At 38.1% G+C, this 19233-nt stretch overlaps 1 protein-coding gene across 1 annotated transcript; it reads left to right on the forward strand.

Moving 5' to 3' along the window:
* Nucleotides 1-13797: 13797 nt before the first annotated feature.
* On the forward strand, nucleotides 13798-19233 carry LOC135319273 (inositol 1,4,5-triphosphate receptor associated 2-like). Its single transcript, XM_064478791.1, has 3 exons — nucleotides 13798-14384; nucleotides 15311-15424; nucleotides 19049-19233. The coding sequence occupies exons 1-3, from the start codon at nucleotides 13814-13816 to the stop codon at nucleotides 19231-19233; spliced, it is 870 nt and encodes a 289-aa protein (XP_064334861.1). The 5' UTR covers nucleotides 13798-13813.

Raw genomic sequence — 19233 nt, forward strand, 5'->3', positions numbered from 1 at the left:
ACACATGCAGTCAAGCATGCATCTTGGTAGAAGTTTGCTGCAAGTCACAAGAGCACTGCTGCTGGTCACGAGGAGCAGGTGTCTTGGTTAATGATTTTAGTGCTTTTCTAGGTATGAGAAGATGCAAGAAATTGGGTTCATAAAACTTTCTCCTGAAAATATCTAACTATCTGAAGGCCTTGTTCTGCCAGTTTTTCCCAGAGCATGGAGCACCCCCTTCCTGATGTCTGCTCCGAACTCCTGTCGGATGTGGGATGTGTTAAAGGTCAGTGACTGCACTGGTGAGTGACTTCATTCTTGTAGAACCCGATGGTGAGCGACATGCTTTAGTCTGCAAAATGAAATTGCTCCTGTCAAGGTCACCAGTCACCTGCTCCCTTACTGCTAATCCAAGGTCATTTCTTAGTCTTCATTTTACTTGACTTATCAGCAGTTGATCACTTTGTCTTTCTTGAAACACGTTCCCCACTAGACTTGGAGGATATCACACTCTCCAGATTCTCTTCCTTCTACCTTCTTCCTTCTACATTTCTGCTACTCCTTTTCAGTCTCTTTTGCTGGATCCTCCTCATCTCTACCCAGACTGCTAAATGTTGACCTGTCAGAGGGCTCAGGCCTTGGGCTTCTCTTTCCCACCTGCCTTCACTCCCTGGGTGATCTCAGTAGGTCCCACAGCCTTAAATTCCCCCTTTATGTTGAGGACTCTCAGATTTTTATCTCCAACCCACACCTCTCCCCTGAATCCAGACATACACCCAACTGCCTGTTGGACAACTTCCACTTGAATATTTAATAGGATCTTAAACTCAGCATTCTGAAACTGATATCCTGATACTCATCTCTCACTCTAAATCATCTCAATTAATGGCAGCTACATCCCTCCAGTTGCTCAGGTCAAAATCTTGAAGTCATTCTTGAGTCTTCTATTACTCTCATACCCCACATCTAGTGCATCCTGCAGAGCAGATCCTATCTCATCTAACACCACCTATAATCTATCTATCTATCTATCTATCTATCTATCTATCTATCTATCTATCTATCTATCATCATCCATCCATCTATGAATTCTCATCATTTTTCTTCCTGGATTATTGCTGTAAATATCTAATTAATCTCACTGTTTCTATCCTTGACTCTTTTCAGTTAATTCATTTATTCTGTTCTCCTTAAAATCTAATGGCCTCCCATCTTGCTTAGAGTAAAAGCCAATGTTCTTCTATAACTCAAAGATCTTACACAATTAGTTCTCTCCAATTAATACTCTGACCTCTTTTCCTACTCTTCCCTATTCTTTCCACTCTAGCCACACTGTTGCTGTTTCTCAAACATGCCATGCAAACTTGTACCTCAGGACCTTTGTACTTGCTCTTCTGCCTAGATGCATTTTCTCAGGTATTCCCTGGCTCCCTTCTTTAGTTCCTTTGGGTCTTTGTTCAAATTCACCTTCTGGTGAGCCTTTCTTTGGCTACCCTATCTACAATCGCAACCCTCCCTCCAAACTCATTCTTCACATTCTGTTTATTTTTCTTTCTTCAGCAATTATCAGACTGTAACATATCATATATTTTTTGTCAATTATGTTTATTGTGTCTCCTTTGGTAGGAAACAAGTTCTATGAGAGCAGGAAGTTTGTCTGTTCACAGTACACTGGGATACAGTATACCCCAGCACTAGGACTCACCTGACACACACCAAGTACTCAATACCTGTTGAGTGAATGAATTATAACAGTGATGAATGTGATGGGAGTATACAGCCTGACAAGACAAACATACACAATGTTGCTTAATTTTATACAAATTGGTGATAGCTATTGTTAAAGACACTTATGATTTTATTCTCAATATTCCCACATCATCAAAAGTAGAGTTCTGTACTCAGACAACAGTTAAAACTCTAGAATTGTGAACATATACAAAAATGTGTCTCTTTCAACTTTAGGAAACTCCCACAGTGATTTTTAAATATTATGACATAAAATATTATCATCCTTATGATATACTATTTGACTATATGATAATAATTACAAAATAGAGCATAAGATAAATCATATTCATGATTTCTAGGTCACTGAATTTCAGCTGGTTACCAGCAGAGGGTACCACTGATCCACATTTTTTACAGCTATGTATTTTAAAAAAAACTGCTGAACGAAGTGTCAGGTTTCAATGCTGTAAATGATGTTATCTTATAAATCTATATAATATGGTAGTGAATTAGCCACCAAAATAGAATAACTTGAGTTTTTAAAAAAAATCTATTAGTTTTTCTCATTTTCATTCATTTAATTTTTAAAAATTAATTTTTTGGGGGGAAGACGTAATTAAGTCTATTTATGTATTTATTTATTTGTTTATTTTTTAATTTATTTAATGGCGATACTGGGGTTCAATTGAACTCAGGTCCTTGTGCATGCTAAACATGGGACCACTTAAGCCATACCATATGCCCCTCATTCATACATTTAAATTGATGATCTTGTATAAGAATACAGTACAGAAAATATACAGAAATAATTAAATCTCTTTTCTACCCCTGTTTCTTGGTCCCCCCATTTCCCTCCCCAAGGTTATCACTGTCTCTAGTTTCTTTTGTATCTGTGTGTATGTTTTGCTTTAATTTGTACTGTGTGTATATATATACATATATATATATGTATTTGACATTTTTTAAATTGAAGTATAGTCGGTTTATAATGTGTTAATTTCTGGTGTACAAGCATAGTGGTTCATTTATGCATGTATATATTCCTTTTCATATTCTTTTTCATAATAGGTTAATACAAGGTATTGAGTATCATTCCCTGTGCTATACAGTAAGACCTTAACTGTTTATCTGTTTTATATATAGTAGTTAGTGTTTGCAAATCCCAAACTCCCAATTTATCCCTCCACCCCCGCCTCTCCCCACTGGTAACCACAAGTTTGTTTTCTATGTCTGTGAGTCTGTTTCTGTTCTGTAAATAAGTTCATTTGTCTCATTTTTTTCTTTAGACTCCACATATAAGTGATAACATTATGGTATTTTTCTTTCTCTGACTTACTTCACTTAGTATGACAATCTCCAGGTCTATCCATATTATTGCAAATGGCATTATTTTATTCATTTTTATGGCTGAGTGGTATTTGTACACATATTTTAAAATCAGAAATAGTATAAGTACTGTTCTTCACCTAGGGTTGATTTATAACTAGATCACATAATGTTGGGATTCCATACCAGTCCTTAGAGAGTCTCTTTCTTTTAAACAGCTGTATTTTATAACAGTGTGAAAATGAACTGTAATTTATATAGCCAGTCCTTATTGAAGGATGCAAAGGTTGTTTTCCATATTTGGCCATTCCAAACAAAACTATAACAAATGTATTTTAACATTTATCTTTGTAAATATGTGCAAGTGTATCTGTAGGATAACTTCCTAGAAAAACCTGATAGCCATCTGAAAAATAAAGAAGGTGGAGTCCTATTTCCCCATTACCAAAATAAAGTCAAATGTATTGAATCATAAAGGTACTAGAAAAAACATGGAGTTTTGGAGTCAGGAACAGCTTTCTAAGGCAAATACAAACTCAGAAGCCACACAGAGAAGACTGAAATTAGACTTTATGTTTTTAAAAATCTGCGTGGCAAAAATACCATTAAAAAAACCAGAAGTGGACAAATTGTAAAAATGCATTTCTAACACACAAAATACAAAGAGCTAAATTCCTCAATAGGTAAGGAGCTTTTTGTAAATTGATAAAATCAAATCCCTATTGAAAAATGACCAAAGAATACAAACAAACCGAACATAGAAATGGGAATACAAATAGCTTTAAACACATGAAACCATATTCATAAGGAGAGAAATGCAAATTAAAATGAGGTGCCATGTTTCACTTATCAGATTGGCAGAGATCAACACATTGTGTTGCTGAGGGTGTGGGGAACCAGGCAGCCTCACAGATTGCTGGTGAGATGATAAACTGATACAACCTCTATGGAAACCAGCTTGGAAACAGCTACCAAAACTTTCAAAAGAAAGTTTGCGGGGTGTTTGGGTTTTTTCTTTTTTCTTTTGTTAGGTCAAATCTGTTTCTTTGCATTAGCTGCATGTGCTTACCCAGAAGGAGAGGCTACAGAGTTTAAAAATAAAAACAAAACATTTTAAGGGAGGTTATTATCCCTGTTGTAGCAGGTGAATGACAACCATATTGGGCTGTGGAAATTAACATGACAACTAAAAGAATCTCCAAGTGTCTGTCAGTCAGGGTCCTTTAGGAAACAGATGGCACATTTTTTAAAAGGCAAGACTGAAAAGAATTTCAATCATGAAGGTGTGGGCAGGATTAAGGGTAACATTAAGGAGTGGGGAGCACCCCTTGGTGTTGACGTCATGGGTCCAGGAAGCCATCAAGTGAGGGCTACTGCTTTGGGAGGGGGCTGCCTGGCAGAGCCATGGAACAGCCTGGACCACTGTCAGACAGACCTGGCAGGGTGCGATTCAGGAGAAAACTATCCCAGGTTCTGCTCATGCCCATTTATTTTCTGCTGGTGCCTCCTACTGGCCAAGTTTAGTGGGAAATCAGAGGGCAGGGGAGTCAGACTGAACCATCCATCCCCAGAGGTCAGTGTGCTGGGACACTGTGTAAGGAGGGGTAGATCTTCAGATCTTTATTTCAGAGGGTAAATCTGGGAAGGCAACAGATGATTGCTATTCAGCTAATACATATCTTGGTAATATCTTCAGGGCCTTACTTCATTTTAACCTCCTGCCAAAAAAGATATTGCTGATTTTTCTTCCAAAGTATTCATTTCTGTGTTCCTTCTTTTAGGAATGGAACCCATAGATCACTAAAATTCCTGGTCCCTTTCTTTAGGGGACAGGATCTTTCTGAAAATTGAAAATAAGCACTGCCTCTGCTTATTACAGTTTAATTAACAGAAAGCAATTTAAAGACAATGACATCTACACTCTGAGGGCGCTATAGAGTACATTCTAAGAAATAGTGCCTTAAAAAAAAAAAAAGAAAAGACAGAATGCATTTTACATAGGGCAGATGTTGGAAAAAAAAAAAGGGTATGTTATGTTTGGCCATGCCTCTCATGAAGGAGGATTTCACTATCTGGGTTTCTTTTTTTCCTTCCTTACTTTCCTCTGGTAGTACCCTCTTTTCATCTAATCTACCTTTGGAGTCCCTTGGATCAACCAGAGATTAATCCCAGAAATCCAGCTAATGTTTAAAAACATTAATGATTGCATTAGAGAGAAGGAGATATGTGTTATTTAAATAATTCTTTTTTTTTTTTGCCAATTTACACAAGATTTAATTTCCTTGCCATGTTATTTTAAAGACTGGGGATGGAGTTTCTTAGAGGTTCTATAATTATAACAAGACAGACAGTTGCCTTCAGGTTTGGCAGTATCAGGGGGCGCTGTCTGGTCAATGCACCTAAAGAAGAAATGACTTGGCAAGGAAACAACATGTTAACAACTCTCCCTGCACTATATCCAGAAGCCAAAGCCCCATCTGGGCTTTTTGGGGGTAAAGTCTGCATTTTATCCCTTTGCACTCCCTCCTGTGTTAACAAAACATGTGTTTGGGGCTGGAGAAGCTGTTTGGTTATGTGCACGTACTATGCCATTTTCTATAAGGGACTTGAGCATCCACAGATTTGGGTATCTGAGGGGTTCCTGGAACCCATTCCCATGGGTACCAGACAACCATATCCTGTTAGAATCAGCCCAAGGCAAACAATAAGTGGTGGAATAAACAAATGATCAATAAATAGCACATAAGTGATGAAATGACATGTTTATTCAATTCATTGACAAGCCATTGGAATTTATTCAGGTTATTCCTGAATAAGTTCACGTTACTCCTTTCGCTGCTCTGAGAAACATCAGGTAGGACACATTTACGTCGAGCGGGAAGAAAGTGTAGTTCGTCAGACAGGCGATATAGTCTAGTGGATTCAGAATTTGAATATTATTTCTGGCTCTGCCACTGGCTTCCTTTATGACTAGGAGGCAAATATCTCTGGGTGTTGCTGGTTTCGGTATCTGTGGATTGATAAGAAGATCACGAGCACGGATGCTATAAGAGATTTCACGTCAAGGGAAATTAAACAGAGCAAGTCTAATGAGAGAAAGGGGTTAATTGGTTATTTCTTTCTGGGCCCTATTTCGTGCTTTTAGAGTTTATTTCATAATGGAATAAGCACACTGGGTTTCAGAAAGTGTATCATACATGTGTCATCTCATTTAACCCTTGCAGTAAACCCAGGAGGTCATATATGATATTGATGCAATTTTGCAGATGAAGAGACTGAGGCACAGAGAGTTAAGTAATTGTCTAGGGTCACGACACTAGGGAGCAGCAGAGCTGGGATTAGACCCAGGTTATTTGCCTCCAGAACCCCAATTCTTAACTACTACACGCCCTCTCCCTCTCACTTGGTGACGGAAATGATAATGACCCACAGGAATGGGAGAGTATATAAAAATCTCAACATTCCCCAGGTAGATTTTCAGAGCACCCTATGCAGAGTAGGGAAGAGAGAAAATGGGGCGGAGGGAGAAAATCAGCGGCGCTGAAGTCTGTGAAGCGTGTGATGAGGGACTGCAGTGATCCGGCCAGAGAAGCCCCACGGGCAGCAGTCAGTTTGAGAACAAAATGTTCCGGTTATGACACTTTGGGTTGTGTGTTTGGACCCCTGATTCTGGTTGGCTTGTTTGTTTGTTTGTTTTGTGGTAGGTTTGTTTTGTTCTATTTTTAAAATGCTTGTCACAGCTGCACATCATTTCCCTGGGTGGGAAATGGCATTATATGAGGTTTCATTGGTTTCTGAATCTGCTGGTATCCTACCTACGGCAACTGATTTTTTTTCATTGCTCCACCACCTCCCACCTCTCTCGCGTTCCCATCAGACTGTTTACCCCATGTTGCCAAAACGACAGGCTGAGTTTCACCCCTAGGCTTTAGTCATCTCTCCCCAGCTCACAGGTTTGTCCAAGCCCCTGCCTTTCCGAAATACTCTATTCTTTAAAGCTGGGCTTAAATCCCACCTACTTTATAAAGGCTTCTCAACCCACATTGAATCGTGCTATCCTGAACTCCCATGGAGCTTAACGTACTGCTCATCTAGTTCTTCACTTAATTACTGCATTTCACATCATTTTTATACAGTCTCCCCCAAACCTGATTTCGTCCCATAAAAGACACAATGATTAATAGCATTCATGTTTTAGGAACCATGTGGCGTTTGGCCCAATAGAAACACACAAGATTTAACTTAAAAGGTGACTTGTCTTTCACCCTGATAAGAGAGAGTCTATTCTGGATGGTTTTTATTTTGTAATAATGTGGTGATTAGTGGGGGGAAGCATACCAGTATGGTGCCCATCCTGTCCAGGTGGGCATCCTAACTTCTCCCACCTGCCTTTCCTCCCGCCTCTCCTCATCTTGGCTAAACCAAAGAGGCAGGTGTAGCTGATAAGAGTCTTCCCTCTTCTACGTTTGTCTCTCACCTCACTCCGTACCACCAGGTAGATGTTAGCTCCACCCACATCATCTGATCCCGCAGGGCCTCTGCTCTCCATCCCCAGTCCTCAGAAGGTGGTTCTTTGAGTGCTGTGAAAATAAGGTGGTGAGTTTTCCCCAAGCAAATAATTATACTTTGGCTGATGGTGGCTCTTAGTCATGGAAGGTCAAGAAAACCCTCCCCTAAACAGGGAAAAGCAACCCCAGATGTAGCTACTCTGTTGTCTCCTCACCATAACCCCAAATTCAATGTTTGCTGTGAATGAGACAAATTCAATATTGACTGATATATGGAGGTTTAACAGAGCTCACTGAGAAATTGAAACAACTCTAGGAAAAAACCCGAAACTCTGAAAAAAATTGGGGGGAAAAAGATGAGTAGTTGAAAGTGATAAAGCTAGGTTCTCCGGACACTTTGCTTTCAAGACAAATCCCAGAACTGTCTGCAGAGGGCTTTTGGATAGGTGAAGCACTAAATTGTTTCCAGCCTTGGTCATCTGGAATGTGTGTTAGTAGAAGGCGGTTATGTGGTTTTGCAGATGGTAAGAATGTAGGAGCACGTGAGTTCTTGGAGTTAGAGATTTATCATAGGGTTTTTCCTAGTCTCTTGAGAAGAAAACCAGACTTCATATAATAAGAACTGAAACAGAAGAACTCAGTCAGTTTTCAGGAGCATAATGTATGACTGTGCTATTTCAGGAATTGTTCCAATATGAGATGTTTATAATAAGCTTGCTGTGACCCAGTCAAGGAGCTTAATATAACAAGGTGAGCGGTGGGAGGAGTTGGTTCCAGTCTTACCAGCTTGCAATTATTAGTAATGATGATAAAGGTTTGCAGATGACAGACTCACTGAGCATTTACTAAATCTGGGACTTGTGGTTTGCAAATCATTTCATTTTGATATACAGCTGCTATCATTTATGTAGAGGGGGCAGGAAAAAGCCTTATTATTTTATTACATTAAATACTAGTTACAAAGAGACTAAAAACAATGTAATTTGGCAAATATAAAGTTTACTGGTTAAGTAGAAAACCAAGTTCTGCTCTCCTACTGGGCTCGCCAAAGTTGAGTTTCTTGGGAACATCTTGGTGAGCAGATGTTCTTACATTTCTTAGATAAGGAGTTTACTGGCATCTAATTGTTAACTAAGGATTCTTTTGGCAAAAGGAACCCCTTGTTTATCTATCTACATCTACACATACATATATATTTGCATTTTTAACACACATTAATTAAGGGCTTAACCTTAATTAAACCACCAAGCAGGACTCACTCAGGTGAGCCATGAAAGATTTGCCTGGATTTCAAAATAAAGTAACAAATGATTGTTAAAGTAAGTCCACCTGATTTAAAGTTTAGAAGTTCAGTGTTCAAGCAATAACTATTAGTAAAGGGAGAAAAAAAATTAAGTGGTTGGTAAAGGAAAGATAATTACATTGTCAACATAATCTTTTTTTGAGTTGGGGTTTGATTCAGAAAGCTCTTTAAAGCTGCTTTCTGAATCACCCTGAAATCTTTTTCATGGATGCTATTTTTGTAACTGTGTAAATCTGATGTCTTTCTTTGCAGAGAAAAACCACTCTTTCTTTGTGATTGAAGAATATGGATATTGAAAAACACAAATTATGCTCTTATATTGTTTCTAAGTTCCTAAAGATAATGAGATATTATCCAATTGTACATACATGGTGAATTTATTCTAATCTGTTGAAGGCCCCTTAGGAAGTCAGAGCAAATGCAGAAGATTTCTTTAAGTCTCGAAGACTGCAAATGTCTTCGAGGTTAATGTTGAACTCTGTAGTTACGTCACTGGTGAAAATCACCATACTTTAGATAAGAGACGAATCACACTTATTTCATAGAGGTTGCCCTGCATCAGGGGCTTTTAATAATTGCTTTATAGTTTTTGATCAGGGAGAAGGTTGAAAAGTATTGATTCAGGAGATTTATTAGATACAATAAGGCAACTGAGGCAATAATAGTAATGGAACTCATCCTAGAAACAGGAGCAATGGGACATATCACAAATAGGATGAATAAAGAAATAAAATTAGTGAAATAGCCAAACATAGTGCAGAATCTGATGGTTACGAGGGTGGGGAGGAAGAGGGTGGGAAGAGATAAACTGGGAGTTCAAGATTTGCAAATATTAACTACTATATATAAAAATAGATAAAAAACAAATTTCTTCTGTATAGCCCAGGGAACTATATTCAGTATCTTACAGTAACCTATAATGAAAAAGAATATATGTTACGTCCACATATGACTGAAACATTATGCTGTACATGAGAAATTGACATATTGTAACTGACACATTGTAACTGATTATACTTCAAAAAAAATTAGTGAAATAACTTGTCTGGATAATCTCTAACATTATATTACATTTATCTAATGTGAATCCAAATGCATATCCCTATAGCAGATTTATGATTCCACTTTTTAATTTCTACTATTTAATTTATAATCATGGATTTAGCAAACAGTATTTATACCGTTATGCACAGCACATGACAACATAATAGATGCCCCTAATTTTCCCTGTCCTCACTCCAAAACTAGGATAACCCCTATTGTATGCTCTCATAGCCTCTGGCACTTTTCTTTCCTAGTGTGTAATTATTTATTATCTGTAGCTTTTAGGGTTGCTAGATTTAGCTAGTTAGAAATGCCAGATGCCCAGAGAAATTTGAATTTTAGATAAACAACAAGTTATTTTTCAGTATAAATTCTTCCTGTGCAACTCTTTGATGCATAAGGTGACACACTTACAATGAGCTGAAATTGTTTATCTGAAATTCAAATTTTATTGGGCATTCTGGATTTAATCTGGCAATCTTTGTAGCTTACTTGTTTATATCTGTGTCTCTCACAGACCACAAGTTTTAGGAGACATGGTACCACCACCAGTATCTGCAGTGGGTCTAGCACAACTTAGGTACTTAATACGTAGTGGTTAAATGCCTAAAAGGATGAATGATATGGAGTACAACTGAGGTTCAGAGAATTTAAAACCGAAAGTAGCAGTTCTTGCCATTGAGATTCTACAAGTCTACCAACTTTACATATTACATAGTTAATCAACTACAATAGATAAACAAGGAGGAAATTCCTTTTAAAAGAGAGATTCCAAGCAACTGATTCTACCAGTGCAATTAACCTTCAGTTTTCAATTTTCAGTTAGTACTTTTTCAAAGACAGTTACTGCACAAAGCAAGTGAGACTTGTATTTTTAAGTGTTATGGCAGACTGCAGCTCGTCTTTTCTAGCAGGATCTAAAACTGAAAAAGAGGTTTGGACAGGATGGACAGGAGATGTTTCCAGGCCATAAATGGAGAAGGTGGCACAAATTTTGAACTCTTTATCATCGCATCTTACTTACTGAATTCCCACAAGTGTTCTGCTTTACATTAGAAAAAGCAAAACAAGTTACTCAAGAAATTTTGTTAGCTCATGAAGAGCCAGTGTCTTAAATGAGCTCTTTGTAAGTTTAGTTTCTAAACCGTGGAGCAGGACTCACTTAGGTGAGTCATGGAAGTTTAGAAAACAGATGGTAGAAGCAGAAAAATGCCTTGGAAAAGCAAATACAAATGTGATGTCTTATATGCTGGGAACGTTCATCTGGATCAGTCACAGATGCCCACAAAGTGCAGCCTCTCACTGTGGCTTGAATAGCATCCCACATCGCTGTTCGCAGATGTTCACAAGCAGGTGGGTCTGGGAGTCTGAGGTTCACGTTCTAGGGCTTCGATTAGCCCCAAGCTCAACCTGTCCTTCAGTTCACTGGCTCTAGAAGGGAAAACAGTCACGTCACACTGAGAACACTGGCAGACACCTAACTAGTCTTTAAGAAGGTCTTTTAAAATTTTTTTAATTTTAATTTCTATTTTTTAATTGAAGGATAGTCGATTTACAGTGTGTTAATTTCTGATGTCCAGCATAGTGATTCAGTTATACATATATATTTCCTTTCATATTCTTTTTCATTATAGGCTATTAGAAGTTCCCTGTGCTGCACAGTAGGACCTTGTCGTTTATCTGTAAGAGGGTCTTCACTTGTCATGGGGAAGTCGGATGGCTTCAGCTGTGTCACCACCAGTCAGCCATAGATTTGGTGTGTGTTGTGCTCCCAAGGTGAATTCTCATGTCATTACCACTACTTCATTTCCAGCCTCTCAGTTGAGCAAGGAAACGTTCCCATCTGCCCAGAGAAAATTCTCTAGAAAAAGTGGTAGCTACATGTAGTTGAAAGCCAACACTCACTGCAGCCAGGGGACAAGGCCTCTAGCCTGGTAATTGTATGTATTATTCACAATTGTGGATTATCAGTGATGCCAACAATAATGTGTATCTATATATATATTTAATATTTATTTATTTATTTAGTGTTTTGTTTGTTTTTGTTTTTAGGGGGAGGTAACTCAGTTTATTTATTTGCTTATTTATTTTAATGGAGGTACGGGGAATTGAACCCAGGACCTCGTGCATATTAAGCCTGCGCTCTACCACTGAAGTCATACCCTCCCCTCAACAATACTGTATTGAGTATCTAGGAGAGAATCACACCATGGCTGTTGAATACAAGAATCAACAGTGTTTTTGAGGAGACACCATGCATACACATTTGAAACAATCTGAGAATAGAAGACAAAATTTAATTGACATACAGTACAGTTACACATCCTAGGAGAGAACAAAATGTCTGAGTCCCATAAGTATACACTGACTCCAGAATTTCAATAGAGGAATGGGTTTGGGGCTTGGCATTGAAAGGTAAGCCTTGAATAGATGGAAAGGAAGGTATTACCAGGTGACAGCATAAAGGTTTGAAGATGATCATTACCTTAAACAGTGAAGGATCCTGTTGATGGAAACTTCATTAGCTGGAACTGGTGGCCATAATCTGGAGGTAAAATGAACCAGATTAAAAATATTTTGAGGATTTTCTTCTTTCCAGTCTTTCTAAGTGCCCCATGTTCATCCTCTTTTTTTTTTTTTTATTTTCTCTTTGTTGAAATATAGTCAGTTTACAATGTTTTGTTAATTTCTGGTGTACAGCATAGTGATTCAATTATACATATATTCCTTTTCATATTCTTTTCCATTATGCATTACAAGATATTCAACATAGTTCCCTGTGCTATACCCTTGTTCATTTTCTATTAGGGAACTTTTGAAAAAGATCTATGAATGGAAATTTTTCTTAAGGTCCTAAAAATCATAACTTTCAAACTCTTTGTAACTATTCAACTATTTGTTTGCAACTGTTAAATTATTGTAACTCCTTGCATAGATTAATTTAAAATTTACTAGTTTAGACAAAATTTTGGATTTATTTCCAAATTTTTTAATTAGTGTCTTATAGGAAGTGAGAGCATGCTTTTTTTTTTTCAAGGTCATATATGCTGCCATTAAATAAAATTATGCTGGAGTCAGACTCTCTGTGGCACAAATCTTAGAGATGTGACCATTGGCAATTTACTTGATCTCTTTGAGCCTCAGTTTTATTATCTGTAAGGAGAGGATATTTCTACATATCTGACAGGGTTTTGTGTGAAGTTTAGACACAGTACACGTAAAATGCTTAATAAAGGGCATATTTAGTAAGTTCTCAGCAGATGAGAATCGGAATTAGTACTCAAATGGGAGTTTGTTTCATCACCATTGTCATATTTGACATACAAATGAAAAGCAATATGGTGGAGAATCCAGCCTCTGGAACAAGACTGCCTGGGTTCAGATATGGCCTCTGGTACTTGTCTCAGGTGACCTTGGGTGTGTCCCTTATTCTCACTATGCCTGGAAGTAGAGATAATAGTAACACGTACCTCATGGAGTTGTTCTGAGGATGAAATGAGTTGACGCAAGTAAAGAACTTAGTCCCAGGGCGAGAGTATAGCTCATGTGGTAGAGTGCATGTGTACCATGCATGAGGTCCTGGGTTCAATCCCCAGTACCTCCTCCAGAAATAAGTCAATAAACCTAATTACCTCCCCCCATCAAAAACAAAAAACAAAAAAAACTTAGTCCCATGCCTGGCACCTGGGATGTACTTTATATATGTTAATGTTACTGTTTTCTAGAAGTTTGAGAGCCAGAGTTAAAAACACGTGGACATTTGTTTAAAGACAGTGGTTTAAAGACATCTGATCTTGATCCCTCCAAAGGTGATCCAGGAATGGGTAACCTATTGCTAAATGATTGTGAGGACAGTGCTAACATTGAAAAACATGTCTACTTTTGCCTGTCCTTCAGCCACGTCGTTGGAGGAAAGTCAACCATGGCCTCTGCAAAGAAGGTAACTGAGAAGCGGCATAACCCAGTGGAAAGCATCTGCAGAAAAATCCGAGCCATCCAAAAGAGAGAGATTTCACATCCCATCCAACACATTGTCAGATACCAGTCTAGCAGTTTTGACAGTCCACAGACTAACCCCAAGAAGGATCTTGAAGAGGTGCTGAGGAGAATGATTGCTGCCCAAGTGCCTCCGCCCAACACGCTCTCCTCGAGTTCTGAGAGAGGTGAAGCCTTCATTTCACCTCCTCACATCGCATCTCCAGGAGATCCAACCAGCTCCCACCCCAGCTCTCCTGAGAGTGCAGCACACTCTGCTATCCTCACAAGGTCTGAAAACATCTCAAGGCCGAGATCACAGAGCCCCCAGAATTGCACATCTTTGAGATCCCAGATCAGAAAAAGGGAGCGCTTCTCTAACAAGGATTTGAACAACTATTGTAATGAAAATGATTTTCGTTCCTTAACACTTGACTTTGATTCTGCCTCTGATCAAAGCTCCGGATTTTTCACTCCTCAGGATTCAGTGGTGAAAAAATTATCTCTGAATGAAGAGGGTAAATATTCATCTTTTAACATCTGTTTTTCCAATAAAGCAATAAATATACCACTATCAGAATATTTGAACTGCTTGAACTAAAATAAAATACCGGTGTACGTGATCAAAACTTGGAAGGAAGAACCCATTTTTTCCCTTTCAAAATGTGTTTTTCTCTCTTAAAAACATCTTATATGTGAAATATAAGTCTTTTCTATGCTTTGGATTATAAACTTGATAGAAATTCTGGATTATGTTTACAATCATAATCATTGGTATTTCTCTACTGACCTGAAAACAAACTTTCTCCAGGGCAAATTAGAACGTCACAGTGGGAATACATAGATAGAGGGGAGTTAAAATTCATACAGTTCCAGGGTGCCTTGCTGAAAGCTACCATTTTAGCATTTGTGTTTGTGTAAAATGTATAAGAAGGTGTGAGTTCCACTGTCAAGATCATAAAGTAGACCAGGGGAGAATGTAAATTTTGTAGGCCAATTTCAATTAAAATTTTGGAATTCTATTTGGAGAATTGCTTACAAAGTCCCACATACGATTGGCACTGAAAACCAAAATGATGTAAAATGACACATTTTCTGAATAGCTAGTTTTTGCTTTCTTTTGATTTTTCTTTAAAATATTTCTACTTGTGTTACACTATTTGCTTTTTCACAAAGTGCTTTTGATTTACAGAGCAGTGAATTTCATTTCCCTCTTCATCTCTCCATTTATTCTACCTTCATAAAACTTAGAACGAAAAGAAAAATGAATAATCAGAGACCTTTCCAGACCCCTTTTTGTCTTGGTCTAGTCAAGTTAAGTAACCAGGATTGTGGGCAGCTCTTTATTGAAATGTTTCCTTTGTGAAAATTAAAACAGAAAATTAGCAATTAATCATGGTAGCACAGAAAAGCATGTGGGTTTGCAAACTTTTTCTTCTAATAGGATGGAACCTAGGAACTGAGGATGGCAAGGAAGATGTAACCCACAGCAATACCAGGACCTGTGATGAAGAGTGGCTTACGAGTATTTTTTGTGCATGTGACAGAAAATGTAGAGGTCAGTCGAGAATTATCTGCTCAAATATTCAGTGGTACTCATCGAGTCATCTGTACTTTCTGTTGTGAGAGAAAGGGAAATGGTTCATGTGTGGTGCTCTGCGTATCTGTGTCTACACGTGTGGTGGGTGTAACCTAATTTGGGAGTAAGGATGGCTATTTAGATGTTGGTTATTTCTTTATAATTTCTTTGAACCTGCTTTGCATATTTTACCAGTGTCTTGAATGATTTCATTGAGCTTATCAGCTGATGTCCCATCTGCAATCATCGATCGGAACTACTTAAATCACAGAGGTGTTGTCTTGCAAGAAATACATACTTCAGATGTATAAAACCACTCTGCAAGTGTAGCTCAAATTTTTAAGTTAATTTTAGATTTTCACTTCTGTTTTCCTTAGAGCTGTGTTCTTTTTAAAATTTCCACGAGTAATTTTTAGCACATACATGGCTCATGATCATTGAAGTAAAATGAATAATATATAGAAAAAAAAGAAAAAAATCATCAGTAATCGTATTTCCTTGAATAACCATTCTTAATCACTTGTTAATGATTTCTACAATTTCCTCGGTCAATAAGGTTTTACTTTTCTTTTTTTGCGTGTGTGTATATATATATATATATTTATTGACGTATAGTCAGTTTACAATGTTGTGCGGTTTTTGTTTTATTTGGATTATAACTTTTTTGTTACACACCATTTCAAACATATGAACATACACAGAATATAGAGAATAATTTGATGAACGCTTTTATATATGTGTCATAAGTAATTATGTCTCATTTTTAACCCTACCCATTTTCCTCTCCTCCACTTTGGATTTGAGAGAAATCCAGTACGTATCATTATTTCCTCTGTAAATATTTCAGTACAGTCAAAAGATAAAGACTGATTGCAAACACAACTATTCAATGTCATTATTGTGACTAAAATTGTAACGTACTTTCTTAACATCAAATATCTTGTCAGTACTGAAGTGTTCTCAGTTGGTGTGAGAAATTTCTTTTAAATAGTTTAATGGTTTAAATCAGTATCCAGGAAAGGTTTGTTTAATGCGATTGGTTGTCTGGCTTATCTCTGTGTTCCCTTTCTGTTCTCTCTCTTTTTTTGTATTTGGAGTTACTTGTTAATGAAACTGGTTCTTATATCTCATAGTTTCCTCCAATCTGAATTTGGGTGATTGTGTGGCCAATATCCAACCGGTTTCTCTGTCCCCTACGTTTAGAGGTTTGATCAGATATAAGATTTATTTCTTTCTGGGGCAAGATTCTGCATAGGTGGTGCATGTATTTTTATCAGAAAACAAGACTATTTGAGGCTGGAGGACTAGATTTATTCTTTTGTTAGGTGTTGCAAAAGGTCATATTCTAGAGGGACGGTACAGCTCAGTGGTAGAGCACATGCTTAGCATACACAAGGTCCCAGGGATTGAACCCGAGACCTCCCTTAAAAATAGAAACACATAAACCTAACTCCGCCCACCACCCCTCCCCGCCAAAAAAGAAGTGAATGAAGGAAAAAAATTTTTTCAAAGATGATATTTTTTTTATTCCTTCCTGCTTACCAGCTGGGATGTCTATACAGAGAAACTCTACCCTGCTTGGCTGTGCTGAACCTTGTTTCCCAAAGGAAAGGGAGGATAAAGACTTGGCTGTGTCTCTGACCCCTTGAGAGAAGCTTGGAGACACTGTGCCTCCTTAGTCCTGAGTGTATTTCCTACAAACAAGGACATTGGCTTGAGTGGCCACAGAACCATTGCCAAAATTAGGATATTTGCCGTTGATGCAATTAAAAAGCCTATATTCAAGTTTTGCCACTTCTCTCAAGAATATTCTCTACAGCTTTTTTTATTTTCTGGTCCAGGATCCAATTCAGAATCACACCTTGTGTTTAGTTATCACAACTCTTTAGTCTCCTTAAATCTGGAGGAGTTCCTCAGATTTCTCACCTTTTATGACCTTGAAATTTTTGGAGTATAGGCCAGTTACTTCACAGAACATCTGATATTTCCTCTTGATTATTCAGGTTGTACATTTTCACAGCCACACTACACAAGTGATGTCATGTTCTTCTCAGTACAGTATATCCGGATTTTTACCTTTGATCACTTGATTAGTGTGGTGTCTGACAAATTTCCCAACTGTAAAGATACTATTTTTCCTTCCTAATGTCAACAAAAATATTAATCAGTCAATCTAAAAAAGATATGGAAAGGGGGAGGGTATAGCTCAAGTGGTAGAGTGCATGCTTAGCATGCATGAAGTCCTGGGTTCAAACCCCAGTACTGCCATTAAAAAATACATAAGTAAATAAACCTAATTACGTCCCTCCCCCCTGAAAAAAATTTAAAAAGATATGGAACATTTTACTTGAACCAAATTGAGGATTATAACTTGGGAGCAGCCTCTCAGAAAGCTTTGTTTCACCTGCTAAAGGTCAAGGCACAGTTAAATATTTCTGAGACAGTGGGCTGTACATTAAATGATGTAGTATTGACAGTTTGCACAAGCCAGATCTAAGCACACCAAAGGAGTAGTGCTTATCAGCCTAATGCTTGACCAAGGAGCTGGGCAGTTAATTTGACACATGAAAAAACTCTCACAGGAGACCTTTTCAGTTTTGAGGTATAGGATCCAGGTTTTAGAGTTTTAGTGGAGGAAAATGAGATAAAGGTATTCTTTTTGACTTTCCAACTCCCTAATTCTACTGCAAGCAGGAATAAAAATCCTCTCTCTAAATAACTATACTAATAATTTTATTTCCATTTCTTCCTGTCACAGCCGAATGATATTTTCCATTAAGTTAATACTCTCTTTAAAGTTTTTCACTCTCCTTTACAACTCTCTCCTCTTTCTAATTATGTATGAGACTTTTTTTTTTTTTTTTTTTTTTTTTTTTTTTTAATGTTAAGGTCTCTGCTTATCTCCTGGAGGAAGATTCTTTACTCCCACATCTGCCCTGTCAACCTTCTACTTCCTTTTCCTTCTCCCCTTCAAGCAGCTAGCCCAAGGCAGGCCTTAGTTAAGAGTAAAAGAGATGTCGCGTGCTTGAAGGAGATGGGCGTGTTAATTACTAACACGGTCTGTAGGATGTTAGTTTCTGAATGTGGTGGTAGGACTGTCTAAGAATGGTTCTTCTAACCCGACCCTCCCAAATAAAAGTCAAACTACTTACTTGAGACTGAAACTTCATCGAGGGCAGAGGCAAAACCTCCTTCACTAAATACATTTTAAGAATGAGACAAAAGTAAAGTGGCGTTTTGATCACTTCTCACAAGTGATTATTGATCACATGTATCATTCCTATGTCAAGCGCACAACAGCTCTGTGTGGTGTAGGCATCATCACCCCATCTCACAGACGAGGAGACTGAGGCTCACAGGGATTGAGTCGTTTTCCCAGAGCCACACAGTTGATATTCTAGAGCCACGACTTGGGCCTGGCCTGTTAAACTCCAACCCAAAGCCAGCGCTCTTTCTCCTCTCTGATGGCAACGCAGCAGGACTGTGGCGGCTACGTGCGGCGTGTTTTCAGGACCCAAGGGACCTGAAAGAGTTAAACACCTCACTTGTAAAAAATAATCTCTCCCCATCTTTCAAAACTAACTTGCCTTTTTTCTTCCTAAGGCTCAGTAGAAGTCACCAAAATAATAGATTACCTGAGACAAACAGCTGGTCAGGGTTCTGAAGAGGGTGTCCTCGAGGAGCTGTGGAACATGCTCGATCCTGAGAAGAGAGACCCGCAGATGAATCTGGAAACCTTCCAGGCCATCGTGAAAGAATGGATGGCTCACGGGAGGAACAAACGGTAA

The sequence above is a fragment of the Camelus dromedarius genome, chromosome 25 (genome assembly GCF_036321535.1).
Source record: "Camelus dromedarius isolate mCamDro1 chromosome 25, mCamDro1.pat, whole genome shotgun sequence".
In the NCBI taxonomy this organism is placed as follows: domain Eukaryota; kingdom Metazoa; phylum Chordata; class Mammalia; order Artiodactyla; family Camelidae; genus Camelus; species Camelus dromedarius.

What these genes read in the sequence shown, in the direction of transcription:
- LOC135319273 (XM_064478791.1), top strand. Translation starts at nt 13,814, where the DNA reads ATGGCCTCTGCAAAGAAGGTAACTGAGAAGCGGCATAACCCAGTGGAA. An exon ending in ATTATCTCTGAATGAAGAGG is followed by an intron (nt 14,385 to 15,310) that starts GTAAATATTCAT and finishes TTCTTCTAATAG; the next exon opens with GATGGAACCTAGGAACTGAG. An exon ending in ATGTGACAGAAAATGTAGAG is followed by an intron (nt 15,425 to 19,048) that starts GTCAGTCGAGAA and finishes TTTCTTCCTAAG; the next exon opens with GCTCAGTAGAAGTCACCAAA.